This window comes from Thermobia domestica, chromosome 2 (genome assembly GCF_964235325.1).
Source record: "Thermobia domestica chromosome 2, izTheDome1.hap1.1, whole genome shotgun sequence".
Classification (NCBI taxonomy): Eukaryota; Metazoa; Arthropoda; class Insecta; order Zygentoma; family Lepismatidae; genus Thermobia; species Thermobia domestica.
The window spans coordinates 154398187-154419162 of NC_137455.1; the positions used below are offsets into that span (position 1 = coordinate 154398187).

Here is a 20976-nt window from a genome sequence, read left to right on the forward strand (position 1 = left end):
AGCACAAAAGGATTTCTTACCGTGTCGAGTTTTATCTTTATGAAAATAAAATATTTAGTTTAACACCATGCGTTATGTTTTGGAGGTAAAGGAGTCATATTTTAAAACCAAATGAATGAGAGTTGCCTACGACAAAAGAGATAAGGCTGTCCTGTTTTGAAAAGTACCCGTGAACGTAAATAGAAGTGTATCTGTTTCTATTGGGAAAGATCAATCTCATCTCGTATCCCGTTACAGAAATTCTATCTCGTCTCATGGGTAACCCTATGAATGATGGTGAGTGAGTTCATGAAAAAAAATGACGCTGGGCACAATGACGCGACCAAGGTGTTATCCATAACTATTTTACTACATTGCTTTGTTCTTATGGGAAGATTGGTTCATTAATTTGTGTTTACATTCTCTATCAGCAGCAAGGCTAAAGTGGACAACACCAACAGTGCGATCTGAATGCATTCTATTCTTTCCACCAGGAATCAAAGCCAAGACTTCGTGCGCTAAAGGGTGTTCTTATGATAAGAGATAAAAAAAGTCTAAATTATTCTGTACTTTAGGATATATTATAGACAAAATCTGTTTAGAGATAATGTTGGTCAGGTCTGTTCTTGACTAGCCAACAGAGTACTGGTGACATCAAATTAGGGATCTGAATGCTTCAGATGTTACTTTCTTTACGTCACTCGCTCTAAAACCGCCTCTATTGGATTGGTTGGTTGGAGTTCATTGTTCCTTTTAAGCACCGAGATTATACGAGACGTGAACCTACAATTTACGGTAGAATCCGTAATGCGTTCAAATTGCAAGGCTCTCCCATCAGGATCCCGGGTTACAAAGGAGCGCCGCTAGCAAGTAGACTAGCAGGAAGGACACCTCTATTGTAAACCTTAGCAAAATACTTTCTTGGCTACACTATGGACAGCACGTAATATTCACACTTGCCAGATAAACCGAATTTGATGCTTTCGAGTCTAAATGCCATTTTTCAATAGCTCTTTTTGTTCTTCGAAACAGCAAAGCTTCATCCTTTCAAAATACATTTCTTGCTACATCACTGACAAACCTACTCGAAAAATCCCGTGTAAATAGAGGGTACTGATTCCGAATTATAAATCATATATTGATATCTTATTTCATTTTCAAGACACAGGGAGTTACAAATGAAACGACAAACACACTAAGCAAATGTAAAAGCCTAATTTTTCCCCTTGTGGAGCAAACGAATATAAGGTATATTTGGATTGAAGATGTCCCGAATGCAAGGCAGTCAAGCTAATACTATTAATTCACTCCACTGAATTAACAAGCATATGAATCAACCTTATTACACGATATTGTAACCTTTGTAGGAACTGGATATTTTGAGTTCTGTCGTGGTCTAATTGCTCCTCAATTTCATGCACGTGTTCAGAAAGTTTCTTTGCAGTGGATGTGGGTTCATTGAAACATACACTTTTATGCTTGTATATATGTTACGTTATGGAATGTCTGACATAGACATGGACTAGGTTAGACTTCATATTTCAACTGAGACGTATATTAAGCAATAAAAATGGTGTGTGTCACATTGTAGCCATTTGCCGTGGAGAGACTTAACGAATGCACTGTATAAAAACATTCACTCATTTTCACACAAAATATTTTGTGGAATATAGTCTTATAACAGTCATATAAATAAGTCTATAATATTTAAGAACGTACCTTGCACATATTTAGTCCAATCAGCAGGTGCGGATGCTGACGAACCCCCACGGCTTGTAGGAAGTGTGGATACATTCACCAGTAAGATGGTGGCGAATAACACTCCACACACCAAAACCCCTCTCATTGTAGAGAGGTTTCTACGGCTGCTGTTGGTGTCCCAAAGGTATCTACTGGGATCTTGAAATATCTGTGTGGTAAAATATTCGATTGTGATTGTTATTTATATGGGCAGGGGAAGGGGACATAAGGAGGGGACGTTATTACAAAGGATAACATTAGAAACAAATACATTTCATGTGAAAAGGATATTAAGGATGACGTAGAAATTTATAGTGGGCAAGGACAAGTTGTTTCTGAAGAACAGAACACGAAGTATGGCTGTCATCTACAGGATAATGAACCATCTGCGGATTATCTTTAAAATAATGAGGAAAAAACATATATCTGTTGATAGACCATATTCTGTTAATTGTCGGAGGTTGAATGATTTGTAGTGTCGTTCTCGTATGAACTGGCACAATGAGCGGTAGATAACTAAATACGCACTTCGAAAAATTAAAGACAAGTATATACTATAAAGTTGTTAGTAAAAGTAAATTTAAAGATAATACTTCTATTATCACTTCTATATATACCGTATGTATCTGTCGTTCTCAGTTTAAAAGCTAACCATACTTGCTGGTCTAATAGTTAACGGGCGCACTTTCTTGCACGTGGTCCCTGGTTTGATTTCTATTAGAAGAGGATTGAACGCTTTACATTTCAGATTAAACTGTAGGTCTAGGTTTCATATAGCTTTGGGTCTGAAAACCGAATTTAATTTCAACAAACAATCAATGCCTTTAAAGCAACATATCTTGAAAAGCTAGTGCTTTTATATGAGAAAACAGGGATTAATTCGGAAGGGAGAATTTTATTGAGCAAATATAGCTGTTGGAAACATGTTTATCTGTGTTTTTAGCAAAATTAATTATAGCAAATCGTTCCTCCTTTTTTCAGATGATTTTGTAATCCAAGTGAAAATGTATGATTTCTCCACTTATAGAAAATCTCAGAAAGTCTCAGAAGGAAGGTTTGTTCATTGCCAGCACTTTACAATGTATTTCTCAAAACTTTCTAATATACTTTCAGGTATTGGCAATAATATTTACAATCATTCAGTTGAATTCAAGAGATGGATATTAACATTTTGGCCAAAGACGACTTGAACCGACAAATAATCACAGAAGAAGATAATCTTTTGAAATATTATTTTGTTTTATCGTTGGGACTATCTTATTTTCTAAATCTTAGCAAAATGCTTACGATAATTAAACTCTCGATAATGAACGAAAAATAAAACTTTACGGACAATCCTCTAATTATTATAGTGTTCAATTTATGTTTAGGTTGGAAATTTGGATTTAATCAATTCATATGAATTAACTGAATAGCTGTTACTGTTGTGCTCCTCAAAATACATGTAGGAAATGTAGGGGAAAATACTGTGATTAACGTACAGACATTTACACTGATTTTAAACATTTCTGATTAAAATACCAAACTTCAACTTAAGCAGAATATCTTTAATTAAGTCTATTCTTGGAGATTTGGTAGAATTATATTTGAAATTGATATCTCAAATATTTACATTGTTATTTTCTACATTTATTAATTATATTTTCGTACATAGAATTTTGTAATCGATCACTTATCCTGTGAAATTTTATGTAACACATGTAATCAACTATATTATACTCGGTAAACCATTATATGGTGGATTCAGTGCACAAGAAAACCAAGCCCACTTTTGGTCATGTTGGACACATTTCAGTTTTATAATCTGTATTTTGAAGTCTTTTCAGAATTTAAAAAAAGTTACGTCCAGATATTGTAAATAATAATTATAATATAATAAAAAGCTTTTCAATGTTTTTAAGCGAAAGTACAAATTTCGTCTCTTTTTTTTTCACAACTTTGGCAATTGAATTTTATTCTGTTATGCTCTGGATGACTCGTGTGAACTCACGTAAACAATTTGAAATTTGGCCTCGCTGGTTTAGTGGTTAGCACGAAAGTTTTTGTTGCACGTGGTCCTGGTTTCGATTCTCAGTAGGACAACACAAAAAATAATTTCACAGTCATTCACTTTTATCAATAATCGTCGTCTCCTATGATCTAAAGAGCTTGCACTGAACATTCGAACGCCAAATACTGACTAAATAAGTCAAATACATATAATTAAAGAAAAGTAACAACTTTTGACAGTAACATGAAAAAAAATGGAAACGAACATATAGAACCGCTGGACAAAACCACTAAGAAAACGCACGTAATAATTTTAAATTTGATCTTGAGATTCATAAAATAGAAGATAAAACTTTTCAAAATTGAGATAAAGAAAAGAGTTGTATTTTAGATTGATGATATCATTGAAGAAAAACCTGTTTACAAAGTAGAAAATTGAAGTGTCATACTTTATAAGTTGATAAAAATTTAAAAACCGACTTGGCAGCGACAGTCTTGCACCCGATATTCATAAGAACATTTAACGGCTAAGAACATTTATCTTCCTATAAAGGAAGTCTTACTTAGTAAACTAGAACTTACAAAAAATGCTTCAATATGACCGTAGGGTAAACGATATACTTTATATATTCCCAAAATATATATATTTATATATTTAAGGGAAGTTTGATATTTTTAAGGGATGAAAAATAAATTTGCATTACTTAAATTGCTACATCTTATATAATAAACTTATTTGCTGCAGAAGAAAGCTCGAAAAATATATAGATTTTTTGTTGAATTACTGAATATCTTACGAATGTGAGAATGTGCTTACACAGATAAAATAGAATCTTATAGCAAAATTTAATTCTTTGTTTCAACTTCCCATTTTATACTTCTTTTACCATAACTATTTTAATTGAAATAATGTTTTTCACTTATATCCTTACTAATGAAGATATGTTAAACAAAATTTTAAACAAAAATAAAAGATATGTTAAACAAGATTTTTATATCAAAATAAAATGTATATTAAATACCGCTTTAGTAAAATAGGATCTTTGAGGTTAAATTGAGAATCTTTAGTTTGAAAATAAAGAAAATTATTTGTAACTGGAGAGGGTACATAGATCTTGCTTTGCCCCGGCTGTCGTAGTTATTTACCGAGTTTCTGGAACGCCAATAGCATATTTGAAATATACATAATAGAAAGTATACAACTTTTAAAAAATCAAATTTAGTTTGCTTTAGGTTAAAACACGTGTTTCAGAGCACACAAAACGTGAAAATGCGGTATTACCGTAGTCCGCTCGTATAAAATGAAATCAGCAATAATTGATCTGCTCGTTATAGGTGGGGACAGGAAATTCCTCAGGAAATGAATTCTTGTAATGCCAGCTAACACTGTAGCACTCAATTCATTGAAAAAAAAAAATAACAGATTTAATCATGTTACAAACGAACATGATGTGCAATACATTCATTATACCTTCTCTGGCCCAAAGCAATAATTAAGACAGGTTTCAAATGGAAATAATAATATATTTCCCAAGGTCAAATAACTGACTGACGTGAATCTGTAGAATTCAGGATAGTTTGAAGCATTTTATCTGATTATGATGTGCTGTAATGTAACAGATTTTACGTAATTCCTGAGGATAAAAAAATCGGTTTTCTTTAGAATATAAAGTAATAATAATAAGCATATGGAATTAAAATAAAAGTAATGTTTGGATAAATCGATTGCTTTGTAATGTCAACAATAACAATCCAAAAAATTGGGGTTCGAGTATCGCTCTTATTGCCACGTTGAAAGGACACTTTAATACTTCCAAGTACTTAAATAGAAATCCTGATTTATTATTTTAAATTAGTGGTTTATTAAGAATTTCTTTTGTTAAGAGTACGTATTAAGAAAATTTGTAAGGTGTAAATCGAAACTTCAAAGCTCGTCGAAACTTTTCTTCGTTTAAAAAAGTCGGAGATACTCCATACCATCAACTATCCTAACAACACTATTAGTGAGACAGGACTAAAAAGGTCTGAAAATCTACCCTTATTCTAAGCTTTTACCATGGCAGTTTCACATATTGTGTAATAAGTATGAAAAGATAAGAATTTTTTTCATATCTTATTTGAGTTATTTTCTCGCACTATAATCAAGGGTCCTAGATTCTATCATTGGTTACGACACATAATGTGGTTCTTTTTATTTGATATCATCTGCAATCAATGAAGATACTGACAGTGAGAAAACTTTGCATTGATTACCTTCCTCTAAGCGAGAACACAAATTATATTGAGAGCTCCCTCGTGGCTATGTGGTTATCATACTAGTCTCTGGAGCAGAAAACTCGGGTTTAATTCCCGGTTGAAGGTCATGTGGTTCGGATGCCACATTAAGCTGCTGGTCCTCGTCTCATAAGCCTCGCTGCTGAAAAGGACACTAAACTGTAATCTAATCTAATCTAAACAAATTGTTATAATGTCTGAATATGTAAATTGGAAAATTTAAAATAAATTAATACTATAAATAAATTTAAAGATTAGGTTAAATGTGGTTTCTTCTCGCTGTAGAATCTCCATTAAAGTAGATTAGTCATCAATATACTGAATAGTGACATACGACGTTCAGGTAGGTTCTTGATAACAAGTTTCGGCTTCCCCTCGTATCTATTTATGACTTCTTTTGAAAAGGGAAACGATGTTCTTGTCCTTTATATCATTTGTATTGGGTTACATATTTTTAAATTGACCCCTTTACAACTTTAATTTCTTAAAATTTTCGATTCCACTGTTTTAGTTTCTTTTATTTGTTATTACAACCCAGCAACTTCGTGAACAAAGATTGAATAGGGTATATGCAGCGGTGTAACATTAGATCCTGCAAGATGTACAGTGCAGTTGACGGTTGAAGTCAGCAGACTCCTCTTCCTTTTTTTCTTAAATGAGAAAGTTCAGATTATATTTATGGCGGTTTTCTAGCCCTAAGTGTTTATTATGGAAGGAAAAGATATATTATCAAACTATCACATAATTATGTTTTTTAAAATTTTGAGCTGAGTTCGAGATAGTTGTTAAGAATGCTCATCGTTAACACCAATAGTGTATCACTGAGGACATACTGCTTTCCTTTCTCCCAGTGTTGTTATAGTATGAGTTGATATTATTCAGTAATAAAGTGAATGCATTGAATTTACTAAACCACTTAAATATTTAACTAGTGTTACCGTCCTTAATAGCACCACATAACCAATGTCTATGAACATAGAATTCATCCAAGTTTCCCAGTTCTTTTAAAAGCTGTAATATATGGTACGCGTATAAACACATGAAGATAGTTGTCACAGTAGTTTTATTTAGTAAATTTGCGTAAATAGGCATTGTTTGCAGCCTAAGTTAATTCACTAATTAATTTCCTGTTAACAACCGACCTTACGATGCGAAGTTTGTTCATTCCTAAGAAAGAAAAAAAATCGTATAGAAGCATGGTGAACTGATAGTTGAGTGCTAATTTCTGATATGCTAGTTCGTAGTGAATTCGATGGTTATGCGTTCTGGGGTCAGCGAGAAGAAATTTAGCAATGAGAAATCATTTTCCCAGGTAAAAATTGTCTAAATTCTCCATTGAATTCAACACTAAGACGAACAAATATAAGATGATAATTATGTTCATGAGTTTTCTGAATATTTTCCAGTGCTATTATCGAACTACTTTAAACATTAACAATATTATTTTGCCATATTTTCGCGCTTACAGTCGTTTTCTTCAGCCAATGGAACATACTTGTAAATTGTTTATACTAGTCCAAGTGAACATTTACATATCGATTGAAGTGTTTTGAACACAAAAGTTAACATTTAAATTAACAAATAAACAAATATGACAGCAAAGTAATTACGACAAATTAGTTCCAATTGGCTGATTACTGAATGAAATTTCTAGTTTCACGCCCCATGTTTATTCTATGCAGTCTAAGAGAACCGGATGATTAAGGAGAGTGAATGATTATAAAAGAATTAGCGGGATTATCATGTGTGAAGAAACACCATAATCGTGAGAAAACACACGAACATGACGTTATCTACCATATACTCAATAGCTTGAGATCGAATCAGGGACCCTTCGCACCAGAGGTATACACTCCACTACTGAGTCTTCTCTAATTATGAACATTTGTGATACGTCATGACTACAATATTCTGTTCTAGTGAATGAAGCAATATATGGGAAACCAATCTAGACCAATGAAACTTAACATAGTATTGAACTCTTCAAACATTTGTTTTTATGTTGTGTTCTTTTCTTGTGGATCTCCGCAAACATACAAACCGCATACTGTCAAGATATAATCTTTTGCAAATGTACCACCATATACCTAGGTACCAAACATTACTCACATTATGAGCTGACGAATGAAAGAATATAAACAAACCTATGTTAGTATGCTTAGAACCTATCTTGTGTGAGGTCATTGAAAAGAAAAAGTTGAAGTTTCAAAGTAACAACATATGAAATACATAATGAATTTCTGCTAATATACCTCTTCTTCAAGCTCAAACATTCCCGGGCGTCATGGCGAATGGAAAAACAATTCTGGCGCCTAGATAATTTAAATCAAAAATAAAATTATACCCCAACAGAAGTAGTATAATGAAGGTGACATCCTGTACTTCAAAAGCAATACATATTACTTTCGATTGTAATGTAATAGACTCTAGGACTCTGTTTAACTCTGCAATGAACAATGATTTTAAGACAGATACTTGTAGTAGTATAAGGATGCCAAAAGTCGTGATTAATGAATTAAAGTTTAACACACACACTCAATTAAAACGCCGGTGTTTGTATGTGCTGCGCTGTGTTCCGGATTCGATTCCCAGTGGGAACACAAATGAGTTGGATCCCACTCTAGGTCCCGTTCTTAGCATGTTATCATCGTTCCATGGAAGGCTAAGGCAAGCCCCATCATGGGTTCACTTTGCCCGGGCACCTTCGAGCAGGACACTGCATCATCATAATGATCTTCCACTAATCGGTCATTGTGTCCTTTGTATATTACTGAGGTGTCGTCAGTGATACTACACTGAAATGACGGCTTCTAATGTACTGTCTTTTTATGGTATTCAATATATAGTAGCCTATTATTTATGGCATTAAGTATCTTCTGAACCACTAACGAAATATTTTAACCCGTTTATCTTAGGTTGCAGCTTGTGTGGCTATGAAGAAAACGTTTAGGGCAATTATTCTAACACTTGCTGAGATAAGTAATGAAAACCGCAGTCGCTCTTCTGAAGCAAGACGTCTATTGAGTGAAGCGAATTTTCAGTTTGTGTTCCAACTCAACTTGTTCACATTTTTCTTGGAAAGTTGAAAAGATTGTCAGATTATCTACAAAATAAGTAGAGCACACTGGCTGATGCTGTTTTAGTTACGAAGGGTGCAGTGGATTATTTTACTGATATTCGAAACAGTCGAGGAGTTCGAAAAAATTGGAATGAGTCTTTGAGTCGTGCTGAAAATAACGGTATATCTCTAACGGGTCCAATGTCCAGAACACGATCACTGCCCCATCATTTACGTCAGTATATTATGACTGAGCGAATGTCAGTTGAGGAAGAAGATATCCAATCCCAAGAAGACTACAGACTTAGGATATTTCTTCCCGTACTTGACAGAATACTTGTAGAAATGAATAGGCGTTTTACAGAAAATACAGGTATTCTATGTGGGATAAGCAGTCTTCACCCTAAAAGTAAACCTTTCTCTCATTTGAGAAAATTGAACCACTTGCACGTTATTAAGGATGTGATCTCGATAGGGTAAAGATGGAACTTAAACTTCTCCAGAAAGTTTTGAAACGTTATGAGGATTAAAAGAAATGCAAAATTCCTCCGTTTCTCAGTTTACTGAAGTGATGGATCGTTTCAAAATTGCTTTTCATGAAATTCCCTACTGAACCGTAATTGCTGTCACCATTAATGTATCTAGTTCACCATGTGAGCGTTCTTTCTCGTGTCTAAGACGGGTTAAACCATGTCTAAGAAATTGAATGTCAAACGGTCGCTAAGTGATCTTTGTTTCCTTTCAATCGAAAGAAAACTTGTAATAGATATTGCAGTAGGAGATGAGATAAACGCATTCGATGCTGGACATAAAAATCGATGCATTGCACTTCATTAAAGTGCAGGTATAAAATTTTATTGTAAGCTTGTTCGTACCATGTGATCAGCCCTTGATAGCTTAAAATACATTGTTGTTTCTGTGGATCATGAAGAAGTTTTGTTAATTGCTATTTACTTCTTTATCCAATATATATATTTTTTGGTAACTTGAGTTTCAGTTTCAAAGATTTCTGTGTAAGGTATGGTCAAACAATCATGCTGTCGAATTTCCCTATTCTTTTAGTAACATAGGTCTTTGCTGTTGCATATAGAGATCATGTCAAAAAAATCTAATGTGCACAAATTAAGAATATGTGAGAATATATATATTTTTCTCTCTCTCTCTCTCTTTGCTTTCTTGTAATAAATCCTTCAAAGATAAAAATGTTTGCAAGGTCAGAAGAAAAAAATGAGCACTTCTCTTGCTCATGATGCTCTTTCTGCAGGCTAACCATCTACCTCTATTCGCTACAGCTTTTTTTCAACTCCAAAACGCCGCGGAGACCAGGAAAGCATTTCCCTTGTAGAGTTATAGTAAATAAATAAATAAATAAATAAAATAAATAAATAAAGCGCTATACAATACGATTCTTATAGCATTATGAGAGAATAGTTGTAGCAATTGGGTGGGGTCAGTGTTGGGCAAATTTCAATTGAATTAACAATTAACAATTAATCTGTAAATTTAATTGTTAATTGCAATTAACAATTGAAATAAGTAATGGTTAATTGTTAATTGCAGTTGGCCATTGAAAAAGGAGAATCAATTGCAATTGATCAATTGATTGAAAGTAATTGCAGTGGAAAGTAATTGCAATTGAATTCTGTAATTCAATTGCAATTGAAATTAATTGGCAATTGATTCAATTGCAATTGATTTCCACAGCAATTACTTTCAATTGATTGATCAATTGCAATTGATTTTCACTGATTAATTTTCAACACAGTAGTTCAGAAAGGGCGTGGGACAATGAAAACTTTAGCCACGACCAATTGACTCACCACCCGTCGTGACCCACGACCCACCGTGACCCACTCTGACCCACCACCTACCATAAACCACACTTACAAACTGTGACCCACAGACCCACCAAAACCCATTGCCATCAACTCTGACCCATGATTCACGACCTCTTCTCTACTGACTAAAGAGTTTAAACTTGTAATAAAACAAGCCTATAAAATTATCACTCATCGGAGTTTGAATTTCTACGATCAATCGCTCAAGCACCGCACTAATACAATAACGGCGGATCTGACTTTTCTAATATAAATAAAATAGAGTTTCTTCGTGTGTCTGTCTGTCTATCTTTGTGCGGCCTGTGGACCATACGAGTGAACCGAAACTTTTCAAAATTTGGTCACGGGTAGCTTGATCTAGGCCCCAGACCAAGACGAATAGTTTTGTTTTAATTCCTTACTAGGGGGGTCTCCAGGGGACGCTTACCGGGACCGGCCTGGGGACAAGAAAAGTCGACCGAGAATTACCAAATTTTGGTCAAAGATACCTTGGTCCAGGTCCCACACCAAGGCAAAGCGTTTTCAACAAAATTCGAACCAGGGGGTCTCAGGGGGGCGTTTACCGGGACATGTAAAAGTAGAACGATATCAGTGTCGATTTCATAGTTTTCGCGGTCGCTAAGATCTATGGTGAAACTCCGATCGCATTAACTTCCAAATTCACCGTGTTCGGCTGCGGGCCGTGGGTCAACGGGGGGATACCGAAACGTAAAAGTAATCCAAAATGACCGATATTAGTGTCAAATCCATAGTTTTCGCGGTTGCTGATATAAATGACGACACTACCATTAGCGATGACTTTCAAATTCATCCACCGTTGTATGCGGGCCTTGGGTCACCAGAGGGGGGAATTCCGAGACATGTAAAAATAATCGAAAATGACCGATATTAATGTCAAATCCATAGTTTCCGGGATAGCTGAGCTCAATGGTGATACTCAAGACCACGTTTACTTTCATATTTAGCCCCCATTAGCTAAGAAAGGGGGGCATTATAAAGGGGATCACGAGACATGTAAAAATAATCCACAATGACCGATGTCAAATCCGTAGTTTTCGCGGTGGCTGAGATCAATGGTGATACTTTCATTAGCGATGATTTTCAAATTTAGCCACCATTGTATGCGGGCCGGGAGTCATCGGGGGTGGGGAATTGCGAGACATGTAAAAATAATGGAAAGTGACCGATATTAGTGTCAAATCCATAGTTTTCGCTGTCGCTGAGATGAATGGTGATACTTTCACAGGCGTTGACTTCCAAATACAGCCCCCAACGGCTGTGGGCCAGAGGCATTGTTTTTTTTTTAATTGGAACCAGAGGATTATAGGGACTTTTACCGGCATATGTAAAAAGTAGTAGAAAATGGCAGATGCTAGTGTCACATTCATAGTTTTCGCGGTATTGGTTGGGGGTTGGTGGGGGCCAGAGGAGATTTTTTTCACAATACGAACCAAGGGGGTCTGAGGGGTGGTTCACCGGGACATGTAAAAGTAGTAAAATTTGTGTCGAATCTATATTTATTGGGGTTGCTCAGACGTATAGTGACACCCCCGATAGTGTATACGTTCAAATTCAGCCCCCATCGACCTTCCCAATGAAAACACATGTACGTTGTTGGATATATATTCACACAAAATATATCCAATTTTAGAAATGTTTCTTAATTGTTCTCCCGTTGTTCAGTTCGTTTACATTGATATTTTATCTGATCCATGCGAAGAACGGGGATAACAGCTAGTACGAAATGGTAAAGTGTTTGTTATGGAACAAATTACAATGAATTCAATTATATAGATAATAATTATAATTAATAAATTATTTCCTTGTTGAATTATAGATACTTTTCAGTGGAAAACTGAATGAAATTTAAAAGTCCCAAATCAACGTAAAGTAGACCAAAGGAAAGGAAAAATGTATAAAATTTTCCATATAATTAAGCTTACAAACTTAAATGGAAATTTAGCTTAATTACATGGAATTTTTTTGTGTCGTTTTGTGCGCCTATTTCATCGTTTTCTGCGTCGCCGGAAATGGGTCAATGTTATCCTACAAATATGGTGGAACAAGTTAATGCTGTTCCGTCAGGAACGATTTCGAGGTCGTTTCCTTCACATCATCTTGTGCGTGTTTTCTACCGTTTTGTAAAGCTATTTCCACGTTTTGTGAATCAATGGTAGTGGGTCAAAATGGGCATTCAATGTGGGAAGAAAAATGATCCACTCTCCCACCAGTATCGAATTTCAAGGTCGCTTTTTCGCATTGTTTAGTGCATGTTTTTACCGTTACTGCGCATATTTTCACGTTTTGTAGGCCAACGAAAGTGGGTCAAAGACGACCTACAAATATGGCAGAAAAAGACATATCCATTCCACTTTCAAGGTCCATTTTGACCCTCTCCCACTGATGCACAAAGCAACACAAATCATGCAAAAAAAAAAAAAAAAAGTGAAGAAAACGACCTCGACATTCGATGGTGACGGAACAGCATTAAGTTATTCCGCTATACTTGTAGGCCATTTTGACCCATTTTCGTTGTTGCACTAAAGTGGAAATAGGAGCACAAAACAGTACAAAGCAGGCACTATACGATGCGAAAGAAACGACCTCCAAATTCGATAGTGGCAGAACAACGGCTCTATATCCTCACACATTGATCGACCATTTTGACGCATTTCTGGTGATGCTCAAAACGTGGAAGTAGGCGAACAGAACTGTACAAAATACACACTAAACGATGCGAAAGAACCAACCCCGAAATTCGATAGTGGCGGAACAGTGAGCCATTTAACTCCCACTTTAAAGCCCCGTCTAACTCATCTCGGGTGATGCACAAGACGAGAAATAGACGCAGAAAACTTAAAAAAAAAAGGCACTAAACGATGGGAAAGTAACGATCTAGAAATTCGATAGTGTCGGAACAATGGGTCATTTTCGTCACACCTTGGAGGCTCATCTTGACACACTTCTAGTGACGAACAAAACGTGGAAATAGGGGCAAAACGTAACAAAACAGGCACTAGTCAATGCGAAAGGAAGGACCTCGAAATTCGGTAGTGGCGGAGGAGTGAGTCATTTTCGTCACACTTTGGAGGCTCATTTTGACACACTTCTGGTGACGCGCAAAACGTGGAAATAAGGGCACAAAACGGCACGAAACATTCACTAGTCGATGCGAAAGGAAGGACCACGAAATTCGGTAGTGACGGAGATGTGGGTTATTTTCGTCACACTTTGGAAGCCCATTTTGACACACTTCTGGTGACGCACAAAACGTACAAAACAGGCACTAAACGATGCAAAAGAACCGACCCCGAAATTCGATAGTGGCGGAACAGTGAGCCATTTAACTCCCACTTTAAAGGCCTGTTTAACTCACTTCCGGTGACACACAAGACGAGGAAGTAGGTACAGAAAACTTTTTTAAAAAAATAGGCACTAAACGATGCAAAAGAAACGACCTAGAAATTCGATAGTGTCGGAACAATGGGTCATTTTGGTCACACCTTGGAGGCTCATCTTGACACACTTCTAGTGACGAACAAAACGTGGAAATAGGGTCAAAACGTAACAAAACAGGCACTAGTCAATGCGAAAGGAAGGACCTCGAAATTCGGTAGTGGCGGAGGAGTGAGTCATTTTCGTCACACTTTGGAGGCCCATTTTGACACACTTCTGGTGACACACAAAACGTGGAAATGGGGGCACGAAACAGCGCGAAAATTCAGTAGTCGATGCAAAAGGAAGGACCTCGAAATTCGGTAGTGGCGGAGAAGTGGGTCATTTTCGTCCCACCTTCGAGGCCCATTTTAACCGTCTTCCAGTGACGCACAAAACGTCGAAATAGGCGCACAAAAGGGTACGCGGTGTGAAATTAACGACCTCGAAATTCGATAATGGCGGAACAGTGGGTCATTTTCGTCCCATCTTGGAAGCCCATTTTGACCCACTTCTTGTGACACACAAAACGTGGAAATGGGGGCACGAAACAGCACGAAAATTCAGTAGTCGATGCAAAAGGAAGGACCTCGAAATTCGGTAGTGGCGGAGAAGTGGGTCATTTTCGTCCCACCTTCGAAGCCCATTTTGACCGTCTTCCAGTGACGCACAAAACGTCGAAATAGGCGCACAAAAGGGTACGCGGTGTGAAATCAACGACCTCGAAATTCGATAGTAGCGGAACTCTTGGTCATTTTCGTCCCATCTTGGAAGCCCATTTTGACCCACTTCTGGTGACGCACAAAACGTGGAAATGGGGGCACGAAACAGCACGAAAATTCAGTAGTCGATGCAAAAGGAAGGACCTCGAAATTCGGTAGTCGCGGAGAAGTGGGTCATTTTCGTCCCACCTTCGAGGCCCATTTTAACCGTCTTCCAGTGACGCATAAAACGTCGAAATAGGCGCACAAAAGGGTACGCGGTGTGAAATTAACGACCTTGAAATTCGATAGTAGCGGAACTCTTGGTCATTTTCGTCCCATCTTGGAAGCCCATTTTGACCCACTTCTGGTGACGCACAAAACGTGGAAATGGGGGCACGAAACAGCACGAAAATTCAGTAGTCGATGCAAAAGGAAGGACCTCGAAATTCGGTAGTGGAGGAGAAGTGGGTCATTTTCGTCCCACCTTCGAGGCCCATTTTAACCGTCTTCCAGTGACGCACAAAACGTCGAAATAGGCGCACAAAAGGGTACGCGGTGTGAAATTAACGACCTTGAAATTCGATAGTAGCGGAACTCTTGGTCATTTTCGTCCCATCTTGGAAGCCCATTTTGACCCACTTCTGGTGACGCACGAAACGGAAGTAGACACACAAAACGGCACAAAATGATGTGAAGGAAACGACCTCGATATTCATTGGTGGCGGAAGAGCAATAATTTGTTCCGTCATATTTGTAGACCCATTTTGACCCACTTCCGGTGATGCACAAAATGTGGGAATAGGTGCACAAAGCGACACAAAACACGCACAAAAGATGCAAAACAAAGTTTCTCGAAATTCGTTGGTGGTGGATCAAGTTAATGACGCCGTGAGCACCAATATAAGTATATACTGTAGTTCTTACCAGGGGGCGCGGTGGGTCAGTGGTAGAACGTTCACCTCCGGTGTTTGAGGTCCCTGGTTCGATCCCAGCTCGCGCAGTTTGGACTTTGTGGTGGACAAACACCGTGCTCGTGGATTTTCTCGGGGTTCTCCCGTTTCCTCCCACTTTCTTCATTTCATTCATTTTCCATCATCACCGTCTCCTTTAGCCTAACCGGCATAATCGTGGGACGTAAAACTAAAGATTTCATATATTTTTTTGTAGTTCTTATCATCAAAGCTGAGAACTGCACGGTCCAGTTTTTTAGCCAAAGTAGAAGCCCAACCGGAATAGTGATGTCAACCAGCCCGGCTCGGTTCAACTTAGCGTACAACTTGAGCTGGCTTGGTTGGGATTACCCATCGACTGGGCTCAATTGAGCCAATGGCTTGAACCGGCTCGATTGGAGCCAATGGCTCAAACCAGCTCCGTTGAAACGAGTCCATAGGCTCTGTTCGAGTTAGCTTAACTGAGCCAATGGCTCGAACCGGCTCGGTTGGGGTAAGCAATCAGCTCGGTTCGGTTCGGCTCGTGTGAGCCTTCAGCTCGAGCTGGCAATGTTGGATGAGCTGTTGGCTCGGCTCACTTCTCGGTTCGGCTCGATAAGTGAATGAGCTGTGAGCGAGCCGCTTGAGTCGTTGACAACCCTAAACCCGGGTCGAGCAGTTTTAAACATGTTTGGCTCTAGTCCCATAACTTCTAACAATTTTTGGCTCGAGCCCGAATACTTGCTCCTCCTGAACTCAAGCCAAGAACCTCGTGACCGATGTCCTTGCCTCCTGAAGATTTCTTGACTACCAAGATCGACAGTTAACTAATTTTTAGTATTCCGATACAAACCGCCTATATTCCATGTTTATACAGGTACACGGTGTTATAATAATAATTAGTTATAGTAGTAGTAGTATCATTGATAATTATATTGTCTATGTAGGATACTTGAAGATAGTAGTACTTGGAACTACACAATGGATTTAGCTCGAATTGGCTCGACTCGACTGGAAACTCGATCCGAATTCGAGTCGAGTTGGGGGAAATTTTTCGAGCCGAGATGTCGAGTCGAACTCAAAGATGTCTGCTTCGAGTCGAGTCGAGTTTTAAAGAAAACTTGCTCGAACTCGCTCGTGCTCATTCCTATTGTATGCATGACGGACATATATATAGAGTTCGTTCGAGGGGGATAGAACCATAAACATAATATATTTAAAAAATACTTAGTTTCACGGCTTTCTTCCCAGGGGGGAAAGGGATGGTAGGTATCCAGCATTTCTTATAAGTACCTTATTTGAAATATGTAAAACAGTAACAAGTTGACAATACAATATACACACATCTTCTTATCTTCAGTTTTAATTGCTGATTTCAATTGCAATTAACAATTACAATTAACAATTACAAGTTTCAATTGTCAATTGCAATTAACAATTGAATGTTTCAATTGCACCCTTTGCAATTGACAATTAACAATTAAAAGTTTCAATTGCCTGGTGGCCAATTAACAATTAACAATTGACGAAAATTTAATTGCAAATTTTATGATTGAATTCAATTGCAATTGAAATTAATTGTCAATTACAAATTGAAATCAATTGCAATTGAAATCAATTGCAATTGATTTTCAGAGCAATTACTTTCAATTGATTGATCAATTGCAATTGATTTCAATTGATTTTGCCCAACACTGGGTGGGGTGACCGATTGCTAATATGTATAGCAAATAGTAGAAACAATGTAAGGATGTATTAGAATTTTTAAAAGGCATTAAAAGCTTTATGGTGCGGAAAGTGCTTATTTGTAGCAATAGTATAATAACATGGAGATTCACGACAAATTTTCAAAATAAAGAAAAGTTATAATACGGTGGCTTAGATATTCTTAAACTGCACGGGATTTAATTTGAATTGATATAGTACTTAGACTTCTTATGTTTTGGCGCAATACAATAATAAGTAATCCTGCTTGCATGTACCGGTATCTAAAATGTTTGTACTGATAAAACATTACTGATGACTTTTAATGTATTTTAAAGTACGAGAATAGGTCTCATTAAGACGTTAGTTTTATATATAGTAACTTATTTCGTCACTTTTTCTTTCACTATTCCACTACATTTATTTGTAGTTTACAGTAAGAAAATGCAATATGATAGGATTCCTCTGATGCTTTCAATGACTCAGAGAGGGATACGGAGATATGACGTCATGCCAGAACGCTTGTTTCTGTCCCATGACTTAAGCAGCTCATTTTTGCATTGTTTGAAGGGATGTATCTCCGTGACTAAGAAATATTTTTCTGAGATTTTTGGTATGTGGTATATTGAAAACTATTTATACTTTTAGACGTCAGTGTCTTTAAATTACAACTTTGGTCAGAAACGAAATTCCATTGGTACCAATATTCAAAATCAAGAACATAAAGCTAAAAAGAGAAAAAAACATAAAAATAAAACTGAAATGTGATATTTTTATCTTAAAGAAATCACCTAACATATTTTTCATTTCATCCTTCAAACGTTGACTGAAAAGAAAACAAGTCTCCTTACCGAGAACATCAATCATACTTCAAACGAAAAAGTAGAAAATCAATGGAATTTCTTTCTTCTAGTGTTATTTGAATTTTTGACTTCACAGAGGAAGAATCAAATTTATTTGACTTTTTCCCTTTGAATTCTAGTTATTTGTCAAGCATAACACAAAGCGGCCAAGAACAAAGAATGTAACTGTAAAAAAAAAAAAAAAAAAAAAAAAAAAAAAAAATTCTTGGAAATTCAAAATAGAAAAGTTATAGATGTCAAATATCCGATACTTAATAAATAATAACAAAAATATGTTTCATATGCTGTATGTTCTATTGTCAATACCTTTCCCGTGAAGACTATGAATTCAAGCGGTAAAGTACGTTGAAAACATAAGTAAATATGATTGTAAGTTGTTATTAGTCCTTCTCATTTAACTTCGAACTATATTCGTAAAACCTGCAGCATGAGTCAAGATAACTTTATTTTCAATGATATTCGTATGAAGATGTTGATACTACATAGGTAAATCTGTGGACTTTATCAACTAGTTAGATTTCAGTTTAGCATTCCGTTGAGCAGCGAGGCTGTATGAGACTTGAATCTACAGCTTAACGTGTCATCCGAATCGCATGAGTTCTTTCCGGGAATCGAACCCGGGTTTGTCTAGCCCAAAGCAAGTATAATGTCTAGACAACCACAAGAGAGCTCGTGGAATCTATTAATCCATTTTCGTCTTTAACCAAATGGTTCTACCTTGGAGTGGCAATAAGAGACTAAATAACACAATGAATATCATTGAATCTCTAGTATAACGATTATGCTGGGAGTGGATTGCAATTCACTTGGGTATACTTTAGAAATTTTATGTTGTGGTGATTGAATGCTGAAAGTGAATAAAAATAGCTGTTTTGCATAAGTTCTTTGCTTTTAATACTGAGCTCTTCCATGTTTAGTGACGTTTCATGCACTAAAGTCTTAAATTAATGACTTTGTCTGATACAGTTTTTGCACTACAGTCTTAGACTAACGTTATCGTCAGGATAACTTTCTCATACTACAATATTAAGTTAACATATTCATCTGAGAAACTTTTATGCAATACAGTCTTAAACTAACATCCTCATCTGAGAAACTTTCATGCACTACAGTTTTAAGATAACATCCTCATCTGAGAAACTTTCATGCATTACAGTTTTAAGATAACGTCTTCATCTGAGAAACTTCATTGCACTACAGTTTTAAGATAACGTCTTCATCTGAGAAACTTTCATGCACTACAGTTTTAAGATAACGTCTTCATCTGAGAAACTTTCATGCACTACAGTTTTAAGATAACGTCTTCATCTGAGAAACTTTCATGCACTACAGTTTTAAGATAACGTCTTCATCTGAGAAACTCTCATGCACCATAGTATTTAACGCCTTCGTCTGTGTAACTTTCATGTACTACAATCTTAACCTAACGTCTTCATCCTAAGAAAATAGTTAACCATGTTATTACCACCCATCAATTAGTCTTATTCCCCTCCGTAATTTTCTTCCGCCATAACATCTGTCAGATCATGTCGCTGGTTCATATATAAGTTTCTTACGAGTCTTAAATCTTTCCATTTCACCATAACTTTCTTTAGTAGCCTCATCAGAATTTCACAATTCCATGGTTAAGAGACAACTCTATATCATGAAACACTATATACACTTCCTCTTCTTAAAAAAAAAAAAAAAAAAAACTTGCGCTAATTAGTCGTAGTAAGAAAATTTAATTTCAGTGGAAATAAAGTTTAAATTCTAGTTGAACGCCCCCACGTACATGCTCTTTAGGCTAAAGAAACTGATAAACAATGAAAATGCATGATTGTGAAATAATTGGTGGAATAATAATGTGGAAGGGAACAAGATTGGAAGAACCTCAAGAATCCCTGCTTACACGATTATATCTAATTCTATAGAAACTAATATCTAATTCTATAGATCAAATTGTTGTAATTTCGATTTCTTAGCAATCAATTCTCTGAGGAAATTTTCCACTTTTCTCCCATTTCACCCCTCTTCTATTTCATTTACTTTCTCTAATAAGTTATTCTCAATCTTGTTTATCTTGTATCCCCTTCATTAACCCTGCATACTATACGCCTCCTCCTTCCAGCTTGTTGGCCATACATGCCTTTAGTATGTTCACCTCTGCGATTTCAGAACCCGCATTGAGTTCTCAATTCTCCATTAATAATCGTAATTACAACCCACAGAGCACATCACAGCCAGTGGACGTACATATTAGATCCAGAACGTCCAGTTTTAGTACATTGACTTATGCGTAACATCCATTGGTTGTCCATATTACGTTCGGCAATGGATATCCACATTCTGAACTTGATTGGACGGTTCATTGGATGTCCATATTACGTTCAGAAGTGAATATCCATTTTCTGGACTTCAATGGATGGTCCATTGGATGTCAATATTTAATCCACGAATGAAACGTCCACGGACTTACATTAT

At 36.5% G+C, this 20976-nt stretch overlaps 1 protein-coding gene across 1 annotated transcript in view; it reads right to left on the reverse strand.

The window, feature by feature from the left end:
• Positions 1-1907, reverse strand: part of LOC145676651 (uncharacterized) — a 30761-nt gene extending 28854 nt beyond the window's left edge. The window contains exon 1 of the mRNA XM_081747496.1: positions 1699-1907. Within this exon, the coding sequence (XP_081603622.1) occupies positions 1699-1825 (127 nt within the window). The 5' untranslated portion in view covers positions 1826-1907. The remainder of the gene's footprint in view (positions 1-1698) is intronic.
• Between the last annotated feature and the right edge of the window lie 19069 nt (positions 1908-20976).